Consider the following 20,424-nt stretch of genomic DNA (forward strand, 5'->3'; position numbering starts at 1 on the left):
CCGTTGCATCATAACGCCCTGTATGATATCAATTGAAATTTCAAGCTTTATCAACTCCTTGGAGTAATTTGACCTCACATTATGTTGACCAAGTGCATCTTCATGCCCATTTTTACGCCCTACATCAATTGAATATTCCAAGCATTATCAACGCCCTGGAGTAATTTGGACTCGTGCCATGTAAACTTTAACGCCCTGTGGGACAAATGTCAAGATGTATAAACGCCCTTGACTAATTTGACCTTGTCTTACGTAGATCAGGTGTTGAGGTGCAAAGGCATCGAATGAAAATTCCAATCTGTATCGACGCTTAGAGTATTTTGAACTTATCTCGTATATATCAGTTGCATCTTAACGCCCTGTAGGACATTATTTAAAATTTAAAAAAGCACTTGTCTTACGTAGATCATCGATTGAAAGCTCCAATCTGTATTGACGCCTTGGAGTAATATGACCTTGTCTCATATAGATTAGCTGCATCTTAACGCTCTGTAGGATATCAGGTCTTCCAAGCTGTATTAACGCCCTGGAGTAATTTGACATTGTCTTACGTAGAGCTTAGATCAGGTGCATATTAACGCCCTGTAGGACATTAATTGAAAACTCCATACTGTATCAACGTTTTGGAGTAATTTAGACTAGTATTATGTAAATCAACTTCATATTAACACCAGGTCCGTCACACTCGGGCTCAGATTGTGTACCACTTCTAGTACTGCATTTGGTCCCTCAGTGGTACAAAAGGTACCCAAGTTTGACAGATCGCAGTATACTTTTCACGGCATTCTAGATAACCTTATGAGCCATAAAATTTTGGGCAACTGCAAGGGACATCGAGGTCTTTAATTTGTCTTTGTTAACACCCTGTTCGATATCAATTGTCCTTGTCTTGCGACCTTGTCCCATGTAGATCAGGTGCAACATACCGTAAAATGGGGCGAATAGAAACACTTTCCGACATGTTTGAATGTGTACAACTTAAACCGTGTGGATAACAACCAATTTTATTAGCCTTAAATATGGATCGCGTCTTCTTTTGTTAAGACCCCAATCGCTGTTAAAAAATAACAATTATATCGTACAAAGATTTATGAAAATGTTGTATGTTTCTATTCACCCCGCAATGGGGCGAATAGAAACACTGTTCAGTAAATATTAATACTTGTTACATTTTAATGGAAAAATAAACATATTTTAAGTGCATCTTGAAGAAATGTCAACATGTATTTACTTAGTGAAGAAAAAAAAATAAAATTTTTAAAACTAAGTTCAATTTTTGATCATTTTTGAAATCTGCCAAAATGGCGGATGTTTCAAGCTATCAAAAATGATTGAGATTTCAATATTTTCTTCCCAATTTGTTAATGAGAAAAATAGCAAAATTTATAATTTGAAAATAGTCTAGCGATACTCTGTTGTTATTGAACTAATGAAGAAAATAATATTTCAGTAGGTTTTTAAAGTTTATCATTACATAATAATTGCATTTTCAACTGAAGGTCGCTTTGTTTCTACTCGCCCCACTTTTTCTATTCACCCCGTTTTACGGTAATGCCCTATTTCCATTGAAAATTACAAGGTGTATCTACGCCCTGGAGTAATTTGACCTCAATCCATGTAGATCAGGTACATCTCAAGGCCTTGTAGGACATCAATTAACAATTCCAAGCATTAGCAACGCCCTGGAGTAATTTGGCCATATTTCACGTAGTTCAGAAACATCTTAACCATTTGTATGACATCAATCGATCGAGCTATATCAAAGGTCTGAAGTATTTTGACTTTATTCCATATTGATCTATACAAAATCTGGAGCATATTTACGCCCTCTTGAAGATCAATATAAATTTCTTAGAAGTATCAACGCCCTGGAGTAATCTGACTTTATCCTTTGCTGCCCTGGAAAGCCTTGAATTAATTTGTTCTTTTCTCACATATATTAGGTACATCTTAACGTCTTCTAGGACATCAATAGGAAATTCTAGCTTTTTCAACACCCTGGAAAAATTCAAGCTTATCTTATGTAAATCAGGTTCATCTTACCCAAGAAACATTTGCCTTTTTTATAATCATTTATTAACACTTCAGTCGTCGCGCTGTTGTATTTTGAACAACACCACTGAAAAAACCTCGCTTTTTGTTCACAACAGCAGCGCGGTGGTTCTGACGGTGGCAAACCGCGCGACGATTGGAAGGTTAAGCAATTTTTTCCAACTATATACTGAATAGTTTCTTTGTTATATAATTTTGCAACTGCTACGCACATATTGTTCAAGCAAATCAAGCGAAATTATTAGGCTAGATCATATTTTAGTTAAAACCTTTATTTAGTCATTTACCTCATTAATGTCATCTTTTAAACCGAAATTTTCGAAGTGTGCAAATAACCCTAAGCATAATAATTTACGTAAAAAATCGTACTGGTTGGATTCAAATTTTAAACCATTCCTAGAATAATATTTCGGTAGGGGTTTCAATCCAAAATTGAAGAAACTTTTTATTCTGAGAATAGGGTCCTAAAATGTTTAATGAAATCTTGTTTTTATATAATAACACGAAAAACCATGTGACTGCAACTACTTTAGCAATTTTCCCCGCTCAAATAACGGCTATATCACATTCAAACTTTAATTTAAAAATTGGTTCCATAAATGAACCTTGACACTTAGGGATGGAACACAAATTATGTCACGCTAAATTTCAACTTTTTTGACCGCCTCTCCCCCCCCCCTTTGTCAAGTTTTTTGTATGAGTCCTCCAAATTTTTTGTAAGGCTTGTCACGCTTGGCTTGACCCCCCCCCCCCTTGCAGCGTAACGTAATTTATGCATGACCCCTTAAGATCATGTTTGACGTTCGCTTAGTCGACAAAAACACCACAGGGGTTTCAGTTTTAGCATAGGGGTTGTTCCTATCTGACATTTTGGAAGGGACACGGAAAACAAAATACATCCATAAATTTGAGTTTAAGCCAAGGGGTGTGACAAAATCTAAAAAAACATGAAAAAAATTGGGCTCAAACAAACGAAAAACATTAAAAAATTGAGTAAACATGTGTTTTTGGCCTAAACTTAAGCGTTTGGCACTAAAATTGGGATAGGGCTTTAGGACCCTGTTGCTTTTACATTTTAGTGTAATACAAAACATTTTTGTACCGGAAAAAATTGATATTTTTCAACTCATGAACTCAATAGATCAACTTAATGGTCGCAGTGGTTCAAATCCCAACAAAAGAAAAAAAAAACTCATGAACTCATGGTGCGCTAAAAATACAACGTGTCATGTCGGGCGCCATGTCTAAGGATTCAGAGACAAATCTTTTTATGGTGCCGGAGAAAATTAGAATTGCATTCATTTAATTCAATGAAATTAGATAACATAACACCGCGCCAATTTAATCAACCTTGCACTCATCTAAAAATTTGCACATCAGACCGACAGCTGTTTTCCTGCTTCACTTACATCATAGCAATCCTTTAGCCAAGTACGGACCTGAAACGTAAATCACTCAAGTATAATTTCTCCTTTTTACCAAAGTAATTTTGACAGCTGATTCAGTTTGAGCGAAATGTCACTTTTACTTGCGGAATAATTGAGCGCCACATTTTTCCGTTCGGAAAAGTGACAGCTCCCTTTGATTTGTATGGCAGGCGTTACCGACGTTATGAAATCAGCTCTACTTCTCAGCTGCGTACAGCTAAAGCCTGGTATCCACATCCTAAGTAGAGCGGTCAAGTACAATTTGTTGCTAATTACCAAAGTAATTTTGACAACTGATCCAGAATGAACGAAGTGTCACTTTTACTTGCGGAATAATTGAGCGGCACATTTTTCCGTACGGAATAGTGACAGCTCCATTTGATTTGTACGGCAGACGTTACCAATGTTACGAAATCAGCTCTACTTGTCAACTGGATACAGCTCAAGTAATTTGGACAGCTGAAGTATTTCTTGGCCATTACTTGTCGTATCCTTTTGCACAGTACTTACGAAGTGGATACAAACCATAAAGTAATTTCGGTAGCGGAATCATTCCTTGACCGTTTCTTGTCCTATCCTTTTGCACAGTACTTATGATCAGCGTACCGGCCATTTGTTGGAAAACAATATACTGCTTCGCGTTAGAAAATTGCCATTGCCTTTGCCTTGAATTTGTCATTAAACCTTACATCGAAAAATAAAACGCTGACTCCATTCATGTGCAGTGTGCACCTTTTCCTCCATCGTTTAAAGGAATAAATAGATCAGAAAGTTTTTCTACATGTCAAGGGACACAGTTTTTGTTTGACTAGTTTGGTTTTTCCAACAAAAACGCATGCACGCAACGGCTCGTCCAACACGATCGCAGTAAAGCTTTCATGAAGGATGTCGTTGAAATTATTCAATGTTCAATCCCACTGTATCGAGTTTTGTTTATACTGCTTCGCGACTTAAAATGGATGAACCAACGTGCGAAGTTTGATTTTTGACCAACTTCGCCGCGTCGCAACTCGATTCTCAATAGTGCGCATAATGCACACGGCGGAGGGCATAGATGCGCACCATAGTGAAATGACTCGCGACGTGGCAATGTTGGTCAAAAATCGAACTTCGCACGTTGGTTCATCCATTTTAAGTCGCGAAGCAGTATAAACAAAACTCGATACAGTGGAATTGAACATTGAATAATTTCAACGACATCCTTCATGAAAGCTTTACTGCGATCGTGTAGGACGAGCCGTTGCGTGCATGCGTTTTTGTTGGAAAAACCAAACTAGTCAAACAAAAACTGTGTCCCTTGACATGTAGAAAAACTTTCTGATCTATTTATTTCTTTAAACGATGGAGAAAAAGGTGCACACTGCACATGAATGGAGTCAGCGTTTTTTTTTTTCGATATAAGGTTTAATGACAAATTCAAGGCAAAGGCAATGGCAACGGGGCGGAGGAGGTTGATAATTTTTGTTGCAGTTCAAAAACTCCAGTCGGACGTACAGGATGTTACCAGTTACCACACCATTGTTATTACACATCCCAAAAGATATTTTGAACCCAAAAGAACGCTAATTGTTTACAATTCAAAACGTATCGGGCTTTTGTTGGCAAGTTTTTAGATTTAGGTGCACTCCAAGGCTGCATTGAGCCTCTGTACGTGCCATTAATTCTTTTGTTCTTTTGACTTTTACTGTGCGCCGTGTGTGGGTGCTGTCTCGTTCTCTCTCACGGGCAACTTGAAAACAGGGCGAACAGTAAAAGTCTAAAGTTTTATGGCATGCATAGCCTCATGCTTACTGTGCTGGCAAATCAATGGTGTTGACATAACGTCAAACACATTATGCGAGCGAAATAGATCATTTTAGACGAGACTAACGTCATTATTCGCCTACTCATCTTCGCATTTTCTTGCACTCTAGACGAAAATTACTTATTGTTCTAGGATAGGGGCGGTCCATTCATTACGTAAGGCAATTTTCGGGATTTTTCGAAACCCCCTCACCCCATAATAAGATTTTTTGTATGAAAATTAAAAATAAATTGTATGCCGCGTAAGAAATCTCAAACCCCCCCTTCCCCCATAAACCCTTACGTAATTAATGGATCGCCCCATAGATATCTGTTCTGTGACAACATGATTGTGTCGAACTTCATAACGTTGGTGATTGAAAATCAAACAATAAATGGATCATTGAAGGTAGTTTTTGCAAGTGCTCACCGCATCAAAACAAAGGCGCCACTGTACATGGGATTTAACATTATGACAGCATTGCTGTTCTGTCAAACACACAAGGCTACTGTGGCGCTATCTATGCTTTCTATGGTTATTTCAATGATCCATTGAATCCATCAGTTGAATAATCCGTTGAGTAGACACCAAGCATGGAAATCTAGTGATCATGACAAAATCTATGATGCATCGCGGTTGTTCTTTATCCTGCGATCATAGCAACAACGATTAACCTTTTGTCGTCAAGTAATCACAATAATCTACGCTCCTCGAATAATGCATCGTGTTGCACGTGTGCTAGCGATTAATTGTTCGCAAATAGAAGTTTTACGGCCCATATAGCCGTAGCGGTAAACGCGCAGCTATTCAGCATGGCCATGCTGAGGGTCGTGGGTTCGAATCCCGCCGGTCAAGGATCTTTTCCGTTGTGCTATGCTGAGTTTGAATTATAAATAGTAGGCTTTGACTCTCAATGAAACGAAAGGGCAGAATAAATTGTGACTCTGGAAGTGTAAGACGTGTTTGGTGAAATTGTATGTTAATGTGAATAATCCGAAACATAAGTTAGTACAGAATCATTACTTTTCATTAATTCTGTATTTGGAATACCACATCTGGCGACGAGCTTGTGAAACGTACCCTCTGCATTTAGTAGGTAAGAAAAAATAAATAAAAATAAAATACTTACAACAAACATCCACGTGTGTCTTTTGCAAGGTGAGCGCACGTGGGGCAGGCAAAAGCCGTTGCAAAACGCAAAAAAAAAGTGACCATTTCCGCTGCCGTAGAGCAGGGACAGGCAACAGCCGCTGTATTGAGCAGAAACCGATCATTTCCGCTGCCATAGAGCAGGGTCAGGCACCGAGCCGCTTCGAGAAAACAAGGCGTGTAGCCGCTGCGTTTGGGCAGAAAAAAAGGCGAGAAGCCGCTACCGGGAGTAGAAATAGGCATTAGCCGCTACAAATTTGCAGAAATTATAAAAAGGTAAAAAAAAAAAACGAACCCTAGGGCTTGTTGTACAGTCGCTATGGTAACGAGGTCAAATTGAAAATTTCAAATATTTTTAGCTAACGTTCCAGCGCCTACTGTTCGCGTAAGATGGAAAATTGGAACATCAATCCATTTAAATTCAATCACCTTCCAGACACGCAAATTCGAAAGGAATGGTTGCGTTGGAAGAGAAATTTCGAAGTAATCATTGCAGCAAGTGAAGAGAAAAATGCATCCAAATTGAAGAATATACTACTAGCGAAGGGTGGGCTGGAACTACAGGACTTGTTTTACTCGATTGATGGCGCGGACGTGGAAGAAGATGCTGAAAAGGAGATTGACCCATTCAAAACGGCTATTGGTAAATTGGATGAACATTTTACACCAAAACAACACGATTCGTATGAAAGGAGCGAATTTTGTAAAATGGTTCCAGCAATAACATCTGATGGAACACGTGAGCCTTTGACGAAGTTTTTAATGAGGTGCAACGAACAAGCGAAGAAATGTGACTTCGGTAAAACAGAAGCGGAAAGTCGGGAGTTGCGCGTAATCGATAAAATCATCTACCACGCTCCGGTTGAATTGAGGGAAAAACTACTGCATGAGGAAACACTCACACTCGCACAAGTATCCCGAATGGTGAATTCTTTCGAATCAATTAAACAGCAAGTTCAAGCAATTGCTGGCAACGGTATTGGCGAGGCACCGGTATCTCAACCATCAGATCAGGACAAGGTTAACCGCATATTTGGAAGTGGTAAACCAACAAGTGGTGCTTGTTACCCATGTGGACAAAAAACCCATTACGGAAACGACCAGCAATGCCCAGCTCGGAATAAGCAATGCGAAAAATGTCGTAAGTTTGGTCATTTTGCTCGAGTATGCCGCTCGATTCCCAGGGCATAGAGTATCCTCGTACCTGCCACACGATATACACATGCAAAAAATGATCAATAGGCAAAAAAAGCTCTCAGTTAATAACTGTGGAAGTGCTCATAAGAACACTTAGCTGAGAAGCAGGCCTACCTTATGATTTATCTCCAGATATGCTGTTTGTAATTCTATAGCCATTCGGACAATGGTCTAGCGAAAAATAATAGCGTGAATACGGCATGATTCAAGTTGATCATTACTTGTAACAATATCCGACAAACTCTTTGTCCCACGATAAAGAGTCCATCGGATGCTTCATTTATCCGTCCTACGCGCGCGAAATACTGCTGCAAGAGCAACGGCGCTCTTAGACCATTCAAATATTTACTGTGTTGTTGGTCGGTAGACGATTTTTTCCATCCTTGGTAGACACTTTTCTAGCGTGCGTGGCTCAGCATAGACACAATCCAAGCTTAGAATTCGAGCCAAACTTGAAGCGCTCGCCGCAAGAGAGCGCTGTGCGTTTACGGTGTTTTCTAACCACTTATGATGTCTTGTGACGTCTTACTCCTGACAGCTCGGGCGCGTGTGTAAAATTTTGACAGATCACCGCCCGTTCCGTGAAATCGGCCATCTGTGTTTGTCTTTTGTGTAGTGCGCAAGTAGTGGTGATTTTTCTTTCTGCATTTTCGATTCGGTCACAAATTTCTGCGAAGGTGAGTGCTTCTTCTAAAGGTTTCGGTGAATTTTGGAAACTATTTCAGTTTTTTAGTGCAAAACTTGTGAAAGTGTCAATTGTGGTACCAGTTTTTGTAAACATTTGGTAAAATCCAAAGGTTCCTAAAGTTTTTCATCAAAGTTGTGTAAGAAGTGTCGGATGAAATTGTAAATTTAGGGTTAGGACGTTTAGTTTTTCGACAAAATTATCAATATATTGTAGTTTATTTTACCTAATTGTTCGAATAACGGTGTTTTGTAGTTTCTTTGTTATAATTCAGGTTTCGTCGCATAAATATCGGAAAAAATACGTGAAATAAATCGTCATCGGTTACATAACAAATTTTCGTCTGCACGAAGCAGGCGCTGAGTAACTGTTCTGGTCGTGAGAATTTGACGTTTACATCGAATCGCAGACTCTTCAAAAAGAAAGAAAAAGTGATCATATGATTCCCTCCGAAGGTTATCTAATCTCTAATCCGTGGCTTTCTTCCATCCACAGATCCAAAACAAATCGCAATGGCCAACGTGAACCTGGCTTCGGTGGTGCTCCGCAATGCCCTGCGGCAAAAGATGGGCGTTCGCTTTTCGCACGATATGATTGCCCAGAAGATTGGCAAGCGGGAAGTCGTCGGCCACGGCTGGAACGGATTGCCGGTTTATGCCGATCGGGTTGACTACCCGATGCCGGCCATCCGCTTCAAGGAGGTGACCCCTGACATTCAGGTGAGTAGCGCGGTTCGAGGTTCGAGCTTGGTGGGGTGTTGGTGTTGGTAGGCTCAAGATGCCCTTGTCCAACTTTCAGTATTCTTAATTTTGTTTGGGAAGGCTTTAGCTTGAAGGAACTATTGTCTCTAATTTCGATAACTTAAATTTGATTCGAATGCTAAAAATATTTTAAAAATGTTTTCATCTTTATACAACTAAAATAGAGCTACTTTAAAACTCATTAGCATTAAACTGATTTATATTGCCAAAAATTCTCAAATCTACAATAGATATTGTTCAAAGTATGGTAATCCCAGAATTCCTTTGGAAACTTATTCAGAAATTTCAAGATTTCACCAGAAATATTCAAAATACCACTAGAAACCTACAGTATTCCACCAGAAATTTACAGGACGGCTTTGAAATCTTAGCAGTTCAGTGAGAATCGCCAGGTTTTGTGCAGCATCCGCAATAATTAACTATACATGTTGGTATTGAATATTAGATTTGTGTAAAATTAGGTATTGAATTCGTTTGGAATAGAAAGCTAGCAGTATCTCTCTGCAGGTAATTGGTAGTTATAGAAGAGCTCCTCTTCGATGGAATCGAGTATTCTGATTCCGAAGTTTCCGTGGTGTTCATAAACGCCTTTAAAACCTTCATACATTCTCAGGAAGACGCAAGAAACCTCTAATGTCCGATAGTAATACCCAGATTTCGTTCAGTATCCTTAAGAATCCACTCTGAAAATGCTGAGATGCCCACTATAAGAACAAAGGATCTCGTAAGGAATCTCCAGGATTATCTTATAAATATCTAGATAGGAACCACCAGGATCTCGCTTTGATTATATCATACGGCCAACATACTTGATTAAAATAATGGTATGAAATGCAGAATTGTTGCCAAAATCGAGGGGTGCCAAAAATTGAGCATACCAAAAACAGAATCCCACTCCATCTCATGAAGCGATTCTCAGTCCTATCAGCTCCATTTTCAATTATTTATGAGCCGACTGGAATACATAGAATAAGTAAGCGCCATTATTTTAAACTTTCATCCAAAAATCTTCCTATGGGAGGAGGGGGGTCTAAAAACCGCCAAAATTGTCTTACATAATTAAAGGGTGTCTACTCATTTACAGAAATGAAATTCTCTGATATTTCCAGGTTAAAAAAAAAAACAATTCCAGGCTGTCTGGGTTCGATTCCCGGCCGGTCCAGGATCTTTTCGTAATGGAAATTTCCTTGACTTCCCTGGGCATAGAGTATAATCGTACGTGCCACACGATATACGAATGCGAAATTTGCAACTTTGGCAAAGGAAGCTCTCAATTAATAACTGTGGAAGTGCTCAACACTAAGCTGAGAAACAGGTTCTGTCCCAGTGAGGACGTAATGCCAAGAAGAAGAAGAAGAAGAACTACAAATTTATTTTCAAATACAGAACACCTAACAAAAAAAAATCTAACGATAATTCATAGTATTTTTCACTTCAATAAAAAAATATCTGTTTTCTGATTTAGATTTAATTCCACAAAAACCAAAAATGGTTATCTAATGATCTGAAAGTGCTTTAGTCATCAAAGTCAGATACGAAGAAAATAGTTTATATGAACTTAAGAAAAAAATAGTCCGTTTCTTAAAATGGGATTCAGATTATTGAACCTAGAACATTTCTCTTGAGGGCGTTTTATATGTTATCATAGATGGTAACTTAAGGGAAACCAGGGTGAAATAACAACTTTAAAGACCTTTTTCCTAAAAAAAAAAATAAAGATACCTAACCGGAACTACGACATGAAAGTTTAATAATTCATTTGAACATAGATTAATTCAAGAATTTTTTAATTTGATTTTATTCGAGAATTTCTCTATAACTTTTTTTTTTTTTTTTTTTTTTTTTTTTGGAATTACAAGAGACCCTGGGCTTGGGATTATATTTTCCAGGGAGCGATGAATTTTGATAATTGATCGCTGTTGTTAGTAGTTTTGATTAGATGTTGGGTAAATTTCAAAGCAATGGCAACCTTTTTATTACAAAATTTAGATATTATCTTCTGACCTAAAGATTCTGGTTAAACTACTGTACTATGCAGTTGGGCTGCACTACGCTATCACTCATCAAAATTACTTTCACTTCGGGAAAATATAATTTCAAACTGGCGAGAAGATTACAGACTGAGGGTGGGTTAGGAGCACAATCAGACCCTTGAATGTGCAATGTGGGGTAGTGATTGGGAATGCCATTGACGGTTTGTAATCTTCTACGAGGTTTTCGAAAACCAACAGGGCGCGTGCACCGGGTTGCGGATAGGAGCAAAGGGAGATCAATAGCATCTACCTAAAATAATAGAGCAAAAAGCCGTTCCATGATTAGGTAATGTTAAGCGATCTTCTATGGTGTTCTAGTACTATAAAATTCTTCACTCACTGGGAATTCTGGCCTTGATAATATCAATAGTGATAAAAACATAAAATAATACCTAATACTTAATAAGTACAATGTAGCTTTAATGTAGTAATAAATGAAATAAAATCAATTTTCTATACTTGACAAGGTTTTGAAGACAATCAATGAGTGAAAGAACTACCTATTAGAAAAGCCACATCAGCTAAGTCTATACATATACAAATGTTGGTCATAGGGTCATGGCGAGCATTCGATATGTATGTCTATGACTGATTCTGATCTAATAGGGGCACTAGAAGACCACGCGGACAATTTCGAAACAAATTATTTTTATACATCGGTCTTACGTTCCGAAAGGCTCAGCTATGCTGCAAAGTAATTTTATAAGTTATTCATTACTGCTGTTTAATTGTTTATAATTCTAACAAAACTACATAATTAACTCATTACTAATCACTGTTCCTATATTCTCTTTTTCTCTCCTTATCTGTTGCATGATTATGAGCATCACTAATATAATGCATGAGCATGCACAATAAGAATAATTTCAGGATTGAAAGCAGTACATGGATACCTGGATAGAATAGCTTCGAAAAGGGCGCTCAAAATATAATATTTCTGGTCAGGGAAGTATTTAATCAAGGGTATGTAAATTTTTTCCATTATTAACACCTAGATCACACAAACAAATGAACTAATATCAAATATTTTTTAAATATTTTTACATAAATCAGCATCGTCAATCAGTGTAAAAACAGATAAAGTTTGTAAAGTTATCACCATCGATTCAATTGCGCTCTGTATAGTAATGTTCATTCAGTATCAAAATCTCCTAAAGCGTCGCATTGTGCCATCAGCAGCCCTTAGCATCACTCTCATATTGTTATTATTTTGTTGTTTATAAAATTTCTAGAAAGCGATCAGCATATTCTTTCTTACTTGTACAATGGCCGATCTATTTGGAATTTTAATAAGTCAAATCAAACTTCAAAACTCAAATTTAATTGCTTTCAGCACATTTACATTTTGCAGCATTAATCGCATTACTGTGTCAAGTCTTCTCCATTCCCTATACCCTACCCCAACCCTTCTTATCCTTTCCGATGGTGTTTAAGTGGTCCGCATAGACTATTACGGCCATTACCTATCCCTTACCCCGGCTTTGGACTGACTTGCGCTCTCATTGCCCCACCAAACGCTGCAAAATGAAAATGAAAATGAAAACTTTTTTGGAATTACAAGAGACATTACGACAAGTAAAATTGCTTGTTTTGCTATTTCTTATACACATTACTCCGAAGATCTCTCCAGAATTTTCATTTGTGATTTTTGACGAACTTTCTAAGAATTTCGTTTTATTTATTCAACCTGATTTTTTTTTCTAAGGATCATTTTCCTCCAAAAATCGTTACATGTTTCAAGGAAGTTCCAAGTTTTCCAGAAATTTATCCATTGATTTCCCTATGCCTTTCTCCAAAATTTCCGTTTAGTTTATCTTGAATAATTTAAAATTCCTTTTTTTTTTAATTTCCAAGGAGGCCTTCAAAGATTTTGTTTCCAATCATTCATATGGGAAATGTCAAGAAAACAAATCAGAATTTCAGGCGAGAATTTTGATAAAAGGAATCAAACAATAATCTTCGGAAAAACCTGTCTGAGTTCTAAATATGCCATGATGAATTCCTACGATGATCTCTAAAAGAACTCCTGAATTCTTGATGAAATTTTTACTAGGATTTTCTTAATAAATTGCTAACAACTGAAACAAAATCATTCGAATCACTGAATAATGTCCTACAAGACTTTGAAGAAGTTTGTAAACAATCCATGAAGAAATGTATTTATAAATGATCGGACTGTAGTAATTGCTGTAGTATTAACTGGTGTAGAATCTTGAATGAAGTTATGAAGAATCCATTGAGATTTGGAAATTTTATTAAGCAATAATATATAAAAAATATTCGTAGCAATAATATTCTGATGAAATGCTGGTCAAATTTATTTAGGAACTCTTTGAAGAGTGTATAATAGATTTCATCGATAAGGTTTTTGGAGAAATTCCTACGAGTAGTTGTTGATCCCTCCCCTTGGTTATGCGACCTTGCCGCGATGGGAAGGCACAATCCATTAGCCCATTAGATGGACACCAAAGGCGTAACCTGTAGTGGTGGTATCACATTTTGGCATTTTTGCTCAAAACCGCGTCATAATTTATATGGCATAATATCTCGGACGTGATCCAACGGCCGTTCTGCGTCGTTGATAGCATTGATGCCCATTTCAAATAATTAATCTATTCGAAATCGACATTAATATTATTCGCGACGATCAGTTTGCCTTTTGCTAACCAGAATGATCCGTAGCCACTCTTACTATTAGCTAGCTAGATACATCGTTGTCATATACGACGTAGGGAATATAACTCTGAGGAAAATGACTAGTAGATTCACTGAGTAGAAATAAGTGGCGACAATCTTATTTTAATATGGTTTTTACATTACCATAACAAGGGATACCTCTTTTGCAACAATGGTACCTATAAACAGTCCAATTCGCAAAATTTACAAGTAGAAAGTAGGCGTTGTTTGCATTTGCCACCGAAAAGTGAATCTTGTTGGAGACTGTAATAGAAGCCTAAGGTAACTTTACTCTTAAATATTCACTATAATAATTACTATTGAAAGTAAGACGCTGAGATCGATCATTAGGGTACACTTGCTAGTTTCGAGAAATTGTTGAACAGACAAGGAAAGTGGCTTTTTCTTTAAGGATATATGAACGTAATGACCAACAAATACTGTTAACAACAAAAAACGAAATTACTAAACAGCCAATTTTGTTAAGACTTGACGACAATTGACATTTAAGATTCTAATCTTACGTAAAAGACAGGAGTAATCAAAATAGCACTTAAATGACAAATTAGTCAAATCATTTCGACTAGACAGTATTTGTAATGACAGTAGTAGTACTATTTCAAACAAATTCTGTTGGAGCTGCTGATTTTCACAATGCTTCCTTTTCTCAGAAGCAAGGGGATATGGGTATTTTTCAAAAACTATCACGTCACAATACTAATAAAAAAACAGTGTTTATGTGGGCTCCATAGCCTAGTCCGTCTGAGTATTGGTCCTGGTAGAGGGGAAACTTGGCAAAAGCCAGACCGAGGGTTCAGCCTTGACAAGTTAAGCTGTCAGGCAGCTCCAACTGAATATCATAAAAAAATGCAAAATGAATTCTATGGAGTTCTATGTCTATATCGACGATATAGTATTTTTTTTTTAAATCAGTGATACACGGTAGAATATGTTCTTCTTGTGGTACAAAATCTTTTCAGCCTTCATTTACCCAAAAATGATTATTTCGACAAATTTCATACATGTAGAAGACGTCGCAATAATGCATTCTAGACAAAAAAAAATCGGAACTTAGTCCAAAAACACCGTGCAAGAGACCAATATCCGGATTTCGAAGCAGCGCGGTCCATCCAGTAATTTTCACAATGATTACTCTGGAAAAATCCTAACGAAAATCCCAGGATTTCCTCCACATGTTTTTTACACTCCACCGATGTTTCCAGTTGTTACTTCTAGGAGTTTTCCTACGGATCCTACAGGAATTCTTCTACAAAGATCTATTCCAGTTAAAAAAAAATCGTTTCGGCATTTTTCCAAGAAACCCTACAATAATTCCTACGTCATTTTTGTCATTTTTTCAAGGCAAGGCAAGGTTCATTTATAAAAATCATCAACAATTACTTGTAAGAATTGTTTCAAAAACCCCTTCGATGAAATCTATTATACACTCTTCAAAGAATTCCTAAACAAATTCAACCAGGTATTTTTCATTAATTATCATAAATAATCTCAACTAGAGATTCGGAATCTTTTCTCAGGCTTTTACACTTTTTCTCTTTAGATTTGGAGCAGCTCGTTTGAACAAATCACAAGGTTTTACACAAGAGCAACATAAAAGTATATGATTCAAAATCACAAATTTCAGCCTCGCCTTTTCAATATAGAGAGAGTAGAAGTCTTTCCGTGTTATACCTTGGGAAACCATAATTAGGGTTTCTCCCTTGGGTGTAACGGTGGTTTTTTAAGAGGAAATCCAACATTCTATACCAGGGATGCTCATATTAGATTATTCTACATTTCATACCATTATTTTAATCAAGTATGTTGACCGTATGAAATAATCAATGTGTTTCATGCGAGATCCTGGTGGTTCCTATCTAGATATTTATAAGAGAATTCTGGAGATTCCTTACGGGATCCTTTGTTCTTATAGTGAGCATCTCAGAATTTTCAGAGCGGATTCTTAAGGATACTGAACGAAATCTGGGTATTACTATCGGACATTAGAGGTTTCTTGCGTTTTCCTGAGAATGTATAAAGGTTTTAAAGGGGTTTATGAGCACCACGGAAACTTCGGAACCAGAATACTCGATTCCATCGAAGAGGAACTCTTCTATAACTACCAATTACATGCAGAGAGATACTGCTAGCTTTCTATTCCAAACGAATTCAATACCTAATTTTACACAAATCTAATATTCAATACCAACATCATGTTGCCAACATGTATAGTTAGTTATTGCGGATGCTGCACAAAACCTGGCGATTCTCACTGAACTGCTAAGATTTCAAAGCCGTCCTGTAAATTTCTGGTGGAATACCGTGAAGGCCCCATACTCTGCGCACTTAAGGATTTTCAAATTTCAAACAGCTGTAATTAATTGAAAACAAAACACAATCCTCTGAAATTTTGGGAGCAAATACTTATTGATTTCATGTATAAGGAAAAAATATAAAAGCTTCACTAAGTAATGATTTTTATTGCAAATTTTTAATTTTTCACAAGGTTGTCCGTGTTCCTAACTCTGCGCACTCATTTTTGCGATGCTCCTTATTCTGCGCATTCAGGTTCCTAACTCTGCGCACTCGATACATTATTTATAACAGTTGAAGTATTTTGCTAAAAGCATTACTAGCATTCAAACTATGAATTAATCTTAATTTTCTTGCTTTATACGGCTTTACGTCCCCAGTGGAGCGTGGAATGTCTCTAACATAGAAGTTTATTAAGTGGAGTGAATTTTATCTTCAATTCAATCCATGATAATTACTGTTACTGAATGCCATTAAGTGCAACTCTCAAAATAATCGAAATCATCATATGATTTCCAAAACATGTAATTAACTTAGTTTTCTAAAATCCAAAGCAACATACAAAAAGAGTACAAACTACGTCTTTTTTGCATTCTCCCTTGGCGTGTAAAGGAAAATTAGCTTTGACTGTTTATGTATTTTCACTAGAAAATATAAAAACCAAATTTTCTTTTATTCGGTTCGGGTACGGGTTTGAAGAAAATTAATAAGAACCTGGTTCTGGTTTGTTATATGTGAAACCCGAACATTCCTACTAAATACGAAGAATAGTTTAAGCGAAAGGGTATATCCATGCTTAATGTATTGTTCATCCCTCAATCGAGAAGTATCGCCGCCCTGTATAAGCTTGACGTTATTAATGAACGATTCATATTTCAGATCAATAACAGTACTTTATTGGCGTTTCTATATAGCAAATACGATTAAAACTCGATGTTCCATTACTCGATATTGACTCATGAAACTATACAAAAAATCAAAACTATTCTATTGCATGGTTAGTGAGCATTCAAAAATTACGTCCATCGTTCAGGGAAGGAGGAGTCTACGAAAATGTGACAATGCATCCATTAGGTACAGTTAAAATCGCGACAGGGGATTGAGGGTACGGAGTGTAGAAATCCTTAAAATATGTTGGACGTCATTTTTTAATCTTCCCTTACTATGATGATACCCTTAAACAATTTACCAAAGCATTTCCATTCCATATCTCGATGGTGTCGACAAGTCGATGGTTCCCTTCAATATCGACCTCTGGAGGGTTGATTGTATGTTGAAAATAACGTTTTTTTAACTGCTGCGCATAGTAAGGGACATAGTTGAAAAATGGTTCCTTACTATGCGCACTTGAGAAGAATAAGAAAATGAAGAGAAAATAAGGTGCACTTTACCAGTGATGATTGCTCGATAAATAAACTAGTGCCTACATACTAAAAATCTGAAATATATTTTCTTTAACTTGATTCAAATGACTTAAGTGATGAGGTCCCCCCTTAGCATTTTTGCTAACGGGCAGTCAATTTGGACGTTTTTCAATATTTTTAAAGCTATTTTATTTTTTATTAAAGTAATAAACGTAAATTTGTCAAGAAAATTCTTCGCGTACTTTTTTATTACTATTGTATCAATATATGGATAACAAATTTTAAACAAAAAATCAAATAATTTACCAGATTTTGGTGGATTTTGGTAAAAGTGCGCAGAGTTAGGAGCTGCGCAGAGTTAGGGGCCCTCACGGTACTGTAGGTTTCTAGTGGTGTTTTGAGTATTTCTGGTGAAATCTTGAAATTTCTGAATAAGTTTCCAAAGGAATTCTAGGATTACCATACTTTGAAGAACATCCATTGGAGATTTGAGAATTTTTAGCAATATTGCAGCGGACTCTTAGAAGCGAATTCTTGGAAGAATGTTAATTCCTATCTGAAGCCTAAGCAATATTCTGAGCAAGATCCTGTAGATTCCTAGCAAACTACTTCAGTATACCAGCGGGACCCCGTGGGTTCTTTTTGACCGCCTGAAGATTCCTATCGGGCTCTTGAGGAATCATAGCGAGATCTGGCGAATTTCAGTTGAGTTTTGAAAAATAATGTTGATTTATAACGGATGGTACACAAATTATGTCACGCTAAATTTCAACTTTTTTGACCCCCTCCCCCCCTTTGTCACGTTTTTTGTATGAGTCCTCCAAAATTTTTGTAAGGCTTGTCACGCTTGGCTTGCCCCCCCCCCTTGGAACGTGACGTAATTTGTGCATGACCCTTAACATACAAGCTCAACTTAAAAATGGTGATCATATTTCAAATTAAAATTAAGCCCTCTTGTGTAATGTTCGAAATTATAAATCACAGTTATGGGTCATGAGGGCCTCATGCTTGGACTGGGAAAATTCAAGTAAATCATTCCATTTTTGATGTCTTCGGGTGGCTTATAGTCACTTGGCAAATCTTTCAATACAACCTTGAAAAAAGTTCAGTTTTGTCGTCATAAGTTGTAAGTCATAAGTCTTCAAGAGGAAAGCGTTTTTTTCTCTTATAAGCAGGTGAAATCAACTCACCTGTAAAAAATCTGAACTGCTACGGCAAATGAAATGTTCTATGTTGTTAACAAAATGTTAATTAAATCTTAAATTTGTTTTACCAAATTAGGATGATAGTGTTGTCTAATAACACAGAACACCTAGATATAAGAAATGAATGTAATGTTTGGAATGATACTAATAAAGAAATTAAAAAAAAAGTCTTTAAGAGGATTGAGAAGAAGTTCGCGAACTTCAAGAGTTTCCGACAAAACGCGGCTTTATTTGCGATTTGGGGTCCAAACTATCTAGGAAAAATCATTTACTTTATGTTTTGCTCAAAAATTTTGCAAACTGAGTTTTTGAATGTTTGAAACCAATGATATACTGTACATTTTTATTTTATATCATAAAAAGTGGATATCAAACCTAACGCTAGAGTTGTTCTTTACTTATTGAAAGATGGGAACATTTATGAGGAAAAAGTTTGCCAAAGACATCATACCCCTAATTTCATTACTAATCACAATCATTCGATTCCTACATTGCAGGCCCTGCGCGAGAAGGAGAAGGGAGACTGGAAGAAGCTGTCCATCCAGGAGAAGAAAGCCCTGTACCGTGCTTCGTTCTGCCAAACCTTCTCCGAGATCAAGTACCCAACCGGTGAATGGAAGATGTCCCTCGGCTTCGGTCTGATTGCCATCTCGATGAGCTTGGCCACCATGCTGCTGATGAAGGCCTTCGTTTACGACGACATCCCGGTGACCTTCGATGACGAGCACCAGAAGGCTCAGCTCAAGCGTATGCTGGATCTCGGCGTTGGCAACATTACCGGTTTGTCGTCCAAGTGGGACTACGATAACAACAAGTGGAAGTAAATGGCCGCTTCCGCTTCGGGTGGACGTGGGACATTTAGTGGGTAATTGTGTATTATAATAAATCTAAAATTGGCACCAGCTAGAAGCGAAACGTTGCGTTGTAAGCCACTTTCCCGGTAGGCTGAACAATAAATAATGAAGAAAAATCATGCCTAACGTTGCACTGTTATTTTTTTTTTCTATAGAAATAATGAGAATGGAGTCCATATGATGCTTCATCATAAGCTAAGTCATCTGCCATGTAATTTCGTTTTTTTTCTTTATCATCACTAAATAACCACTTACAATATAAACTGTATTCAGTTCCACAATAGACCAGTAAACAGCCTCTCAGGCCATTTAGCATAGCAGGTCGGACTCGATTATCCAGAGACTCAATTATCCGGGATTCGATTATCCGGAATTTGTTTTTTGATGTTCTTGTTTTTCAATTTTTATGCATAAATCTGAGATAATTTGGTATTGCAATATGCAATATGAATGGTTTTGCAGTTTTGAACGTATTTTAGAAAAGGGGGGTTTGAAAAAGTGGTTTTTTGTGTATGCCGGTCAATTTTTTTTTCTGTAAAGACCTTTACTGTTCCTAGAAATAATTTCTGGCTACACTACCGCATCATATAATTAAAACAACTAAAAAAAGATAATATTTAAGTTCTTTTCAATTATTTTCTTAGTGATTCGATTATCCGGAGTGAAAAAAAATCGATACTCCGGATAATCGAGTCCGACCTGTACTGACATGAGGGGTGCGGTCTCAAACATTTGGTCATTCAATTTGAACATATTTTTTTCCACCAGTGCTAACCGCTGTTTGTTTGCTTAGGTTTGATTGTATAGCTGGAAACCATCTTTAAGTCGCACATTTAAAACACCTGTATTAACGCTAATCGTTCTATTTTTGACAGCCTTCATTTTTTGCTGCGTTCGCTGCTTCAATTCAACTGTTATACAGCGC

The 20,424-nt window shown here is 37.1% G+C and overlaps 1 protein-coding gene across 2 annotated transcripts; it reads left to right on the forward strand.

The window, feature by feature from the left end:
* The first annotated feature begins 8,136 nt into the window (after positions 1–8,136).
* Positions 8,137–19,625, forward strand: LOC5566092. Of its 2 annotated transcripts, none has more exons than XM_021845817.1 (3): positions 8,137–8,285; positions 8,789–9,012; positions 19,143–19,625. In XM_021845817.1, the coding sequence occupies exons 2-3, from the start codon at positions 8,806–8,808 to the stop codon at positions 19,467–19,469; spliced, it is 534 nt and encodes a 177-aa protein (XP_021701509.1). In that variant the 5' UTR covers positions 8,137–8,285; positions 8,789–8,805; the 3' UTR covers positions 19,470–19,625. The 2 variants fall into 2 exon arrangements, with proteins under 2 accessions (XP_021701509.1, XP_021701510.1); XM_021845818.1 differs by lacking the exon at positions 8,137–8,285 and adding an exon at positions 8,582–8,724.
* Positions 19,626–20,424: the final 799 nt, after the last annotated feature.

The sequence above is a fragment of the Aedes aegypti genome, chromosome 2, assembly GCF_002204515.2.
Source record: "Aedes aegypti strain LVP_AGWG chromosome 2, AaegL5.0 Primary Assembly, whole genome shotgun sequence".
NCBI lineage: Eukaryota > Metazoa > Arthropoda > Insecta > Diptera > Culicidae > Aedes > Aedes aegypti.

Coding starts and splice junctions, on each gene's coding strand:
- LOC5566092 (XM_021845817.1), top strand. CDS start 8,806: ATGGCCAACGTGAACCTGGCTTCGGTGGTGCTCCGCAATGCCCTGCGG. Junction 9,013..19,142: donor AGGTGACCCCTGACATTCAG/GTGAGTAGCGCG, acceptor CCTACATTGCAG/GCCCTGCGCGAGAAGGAGAA.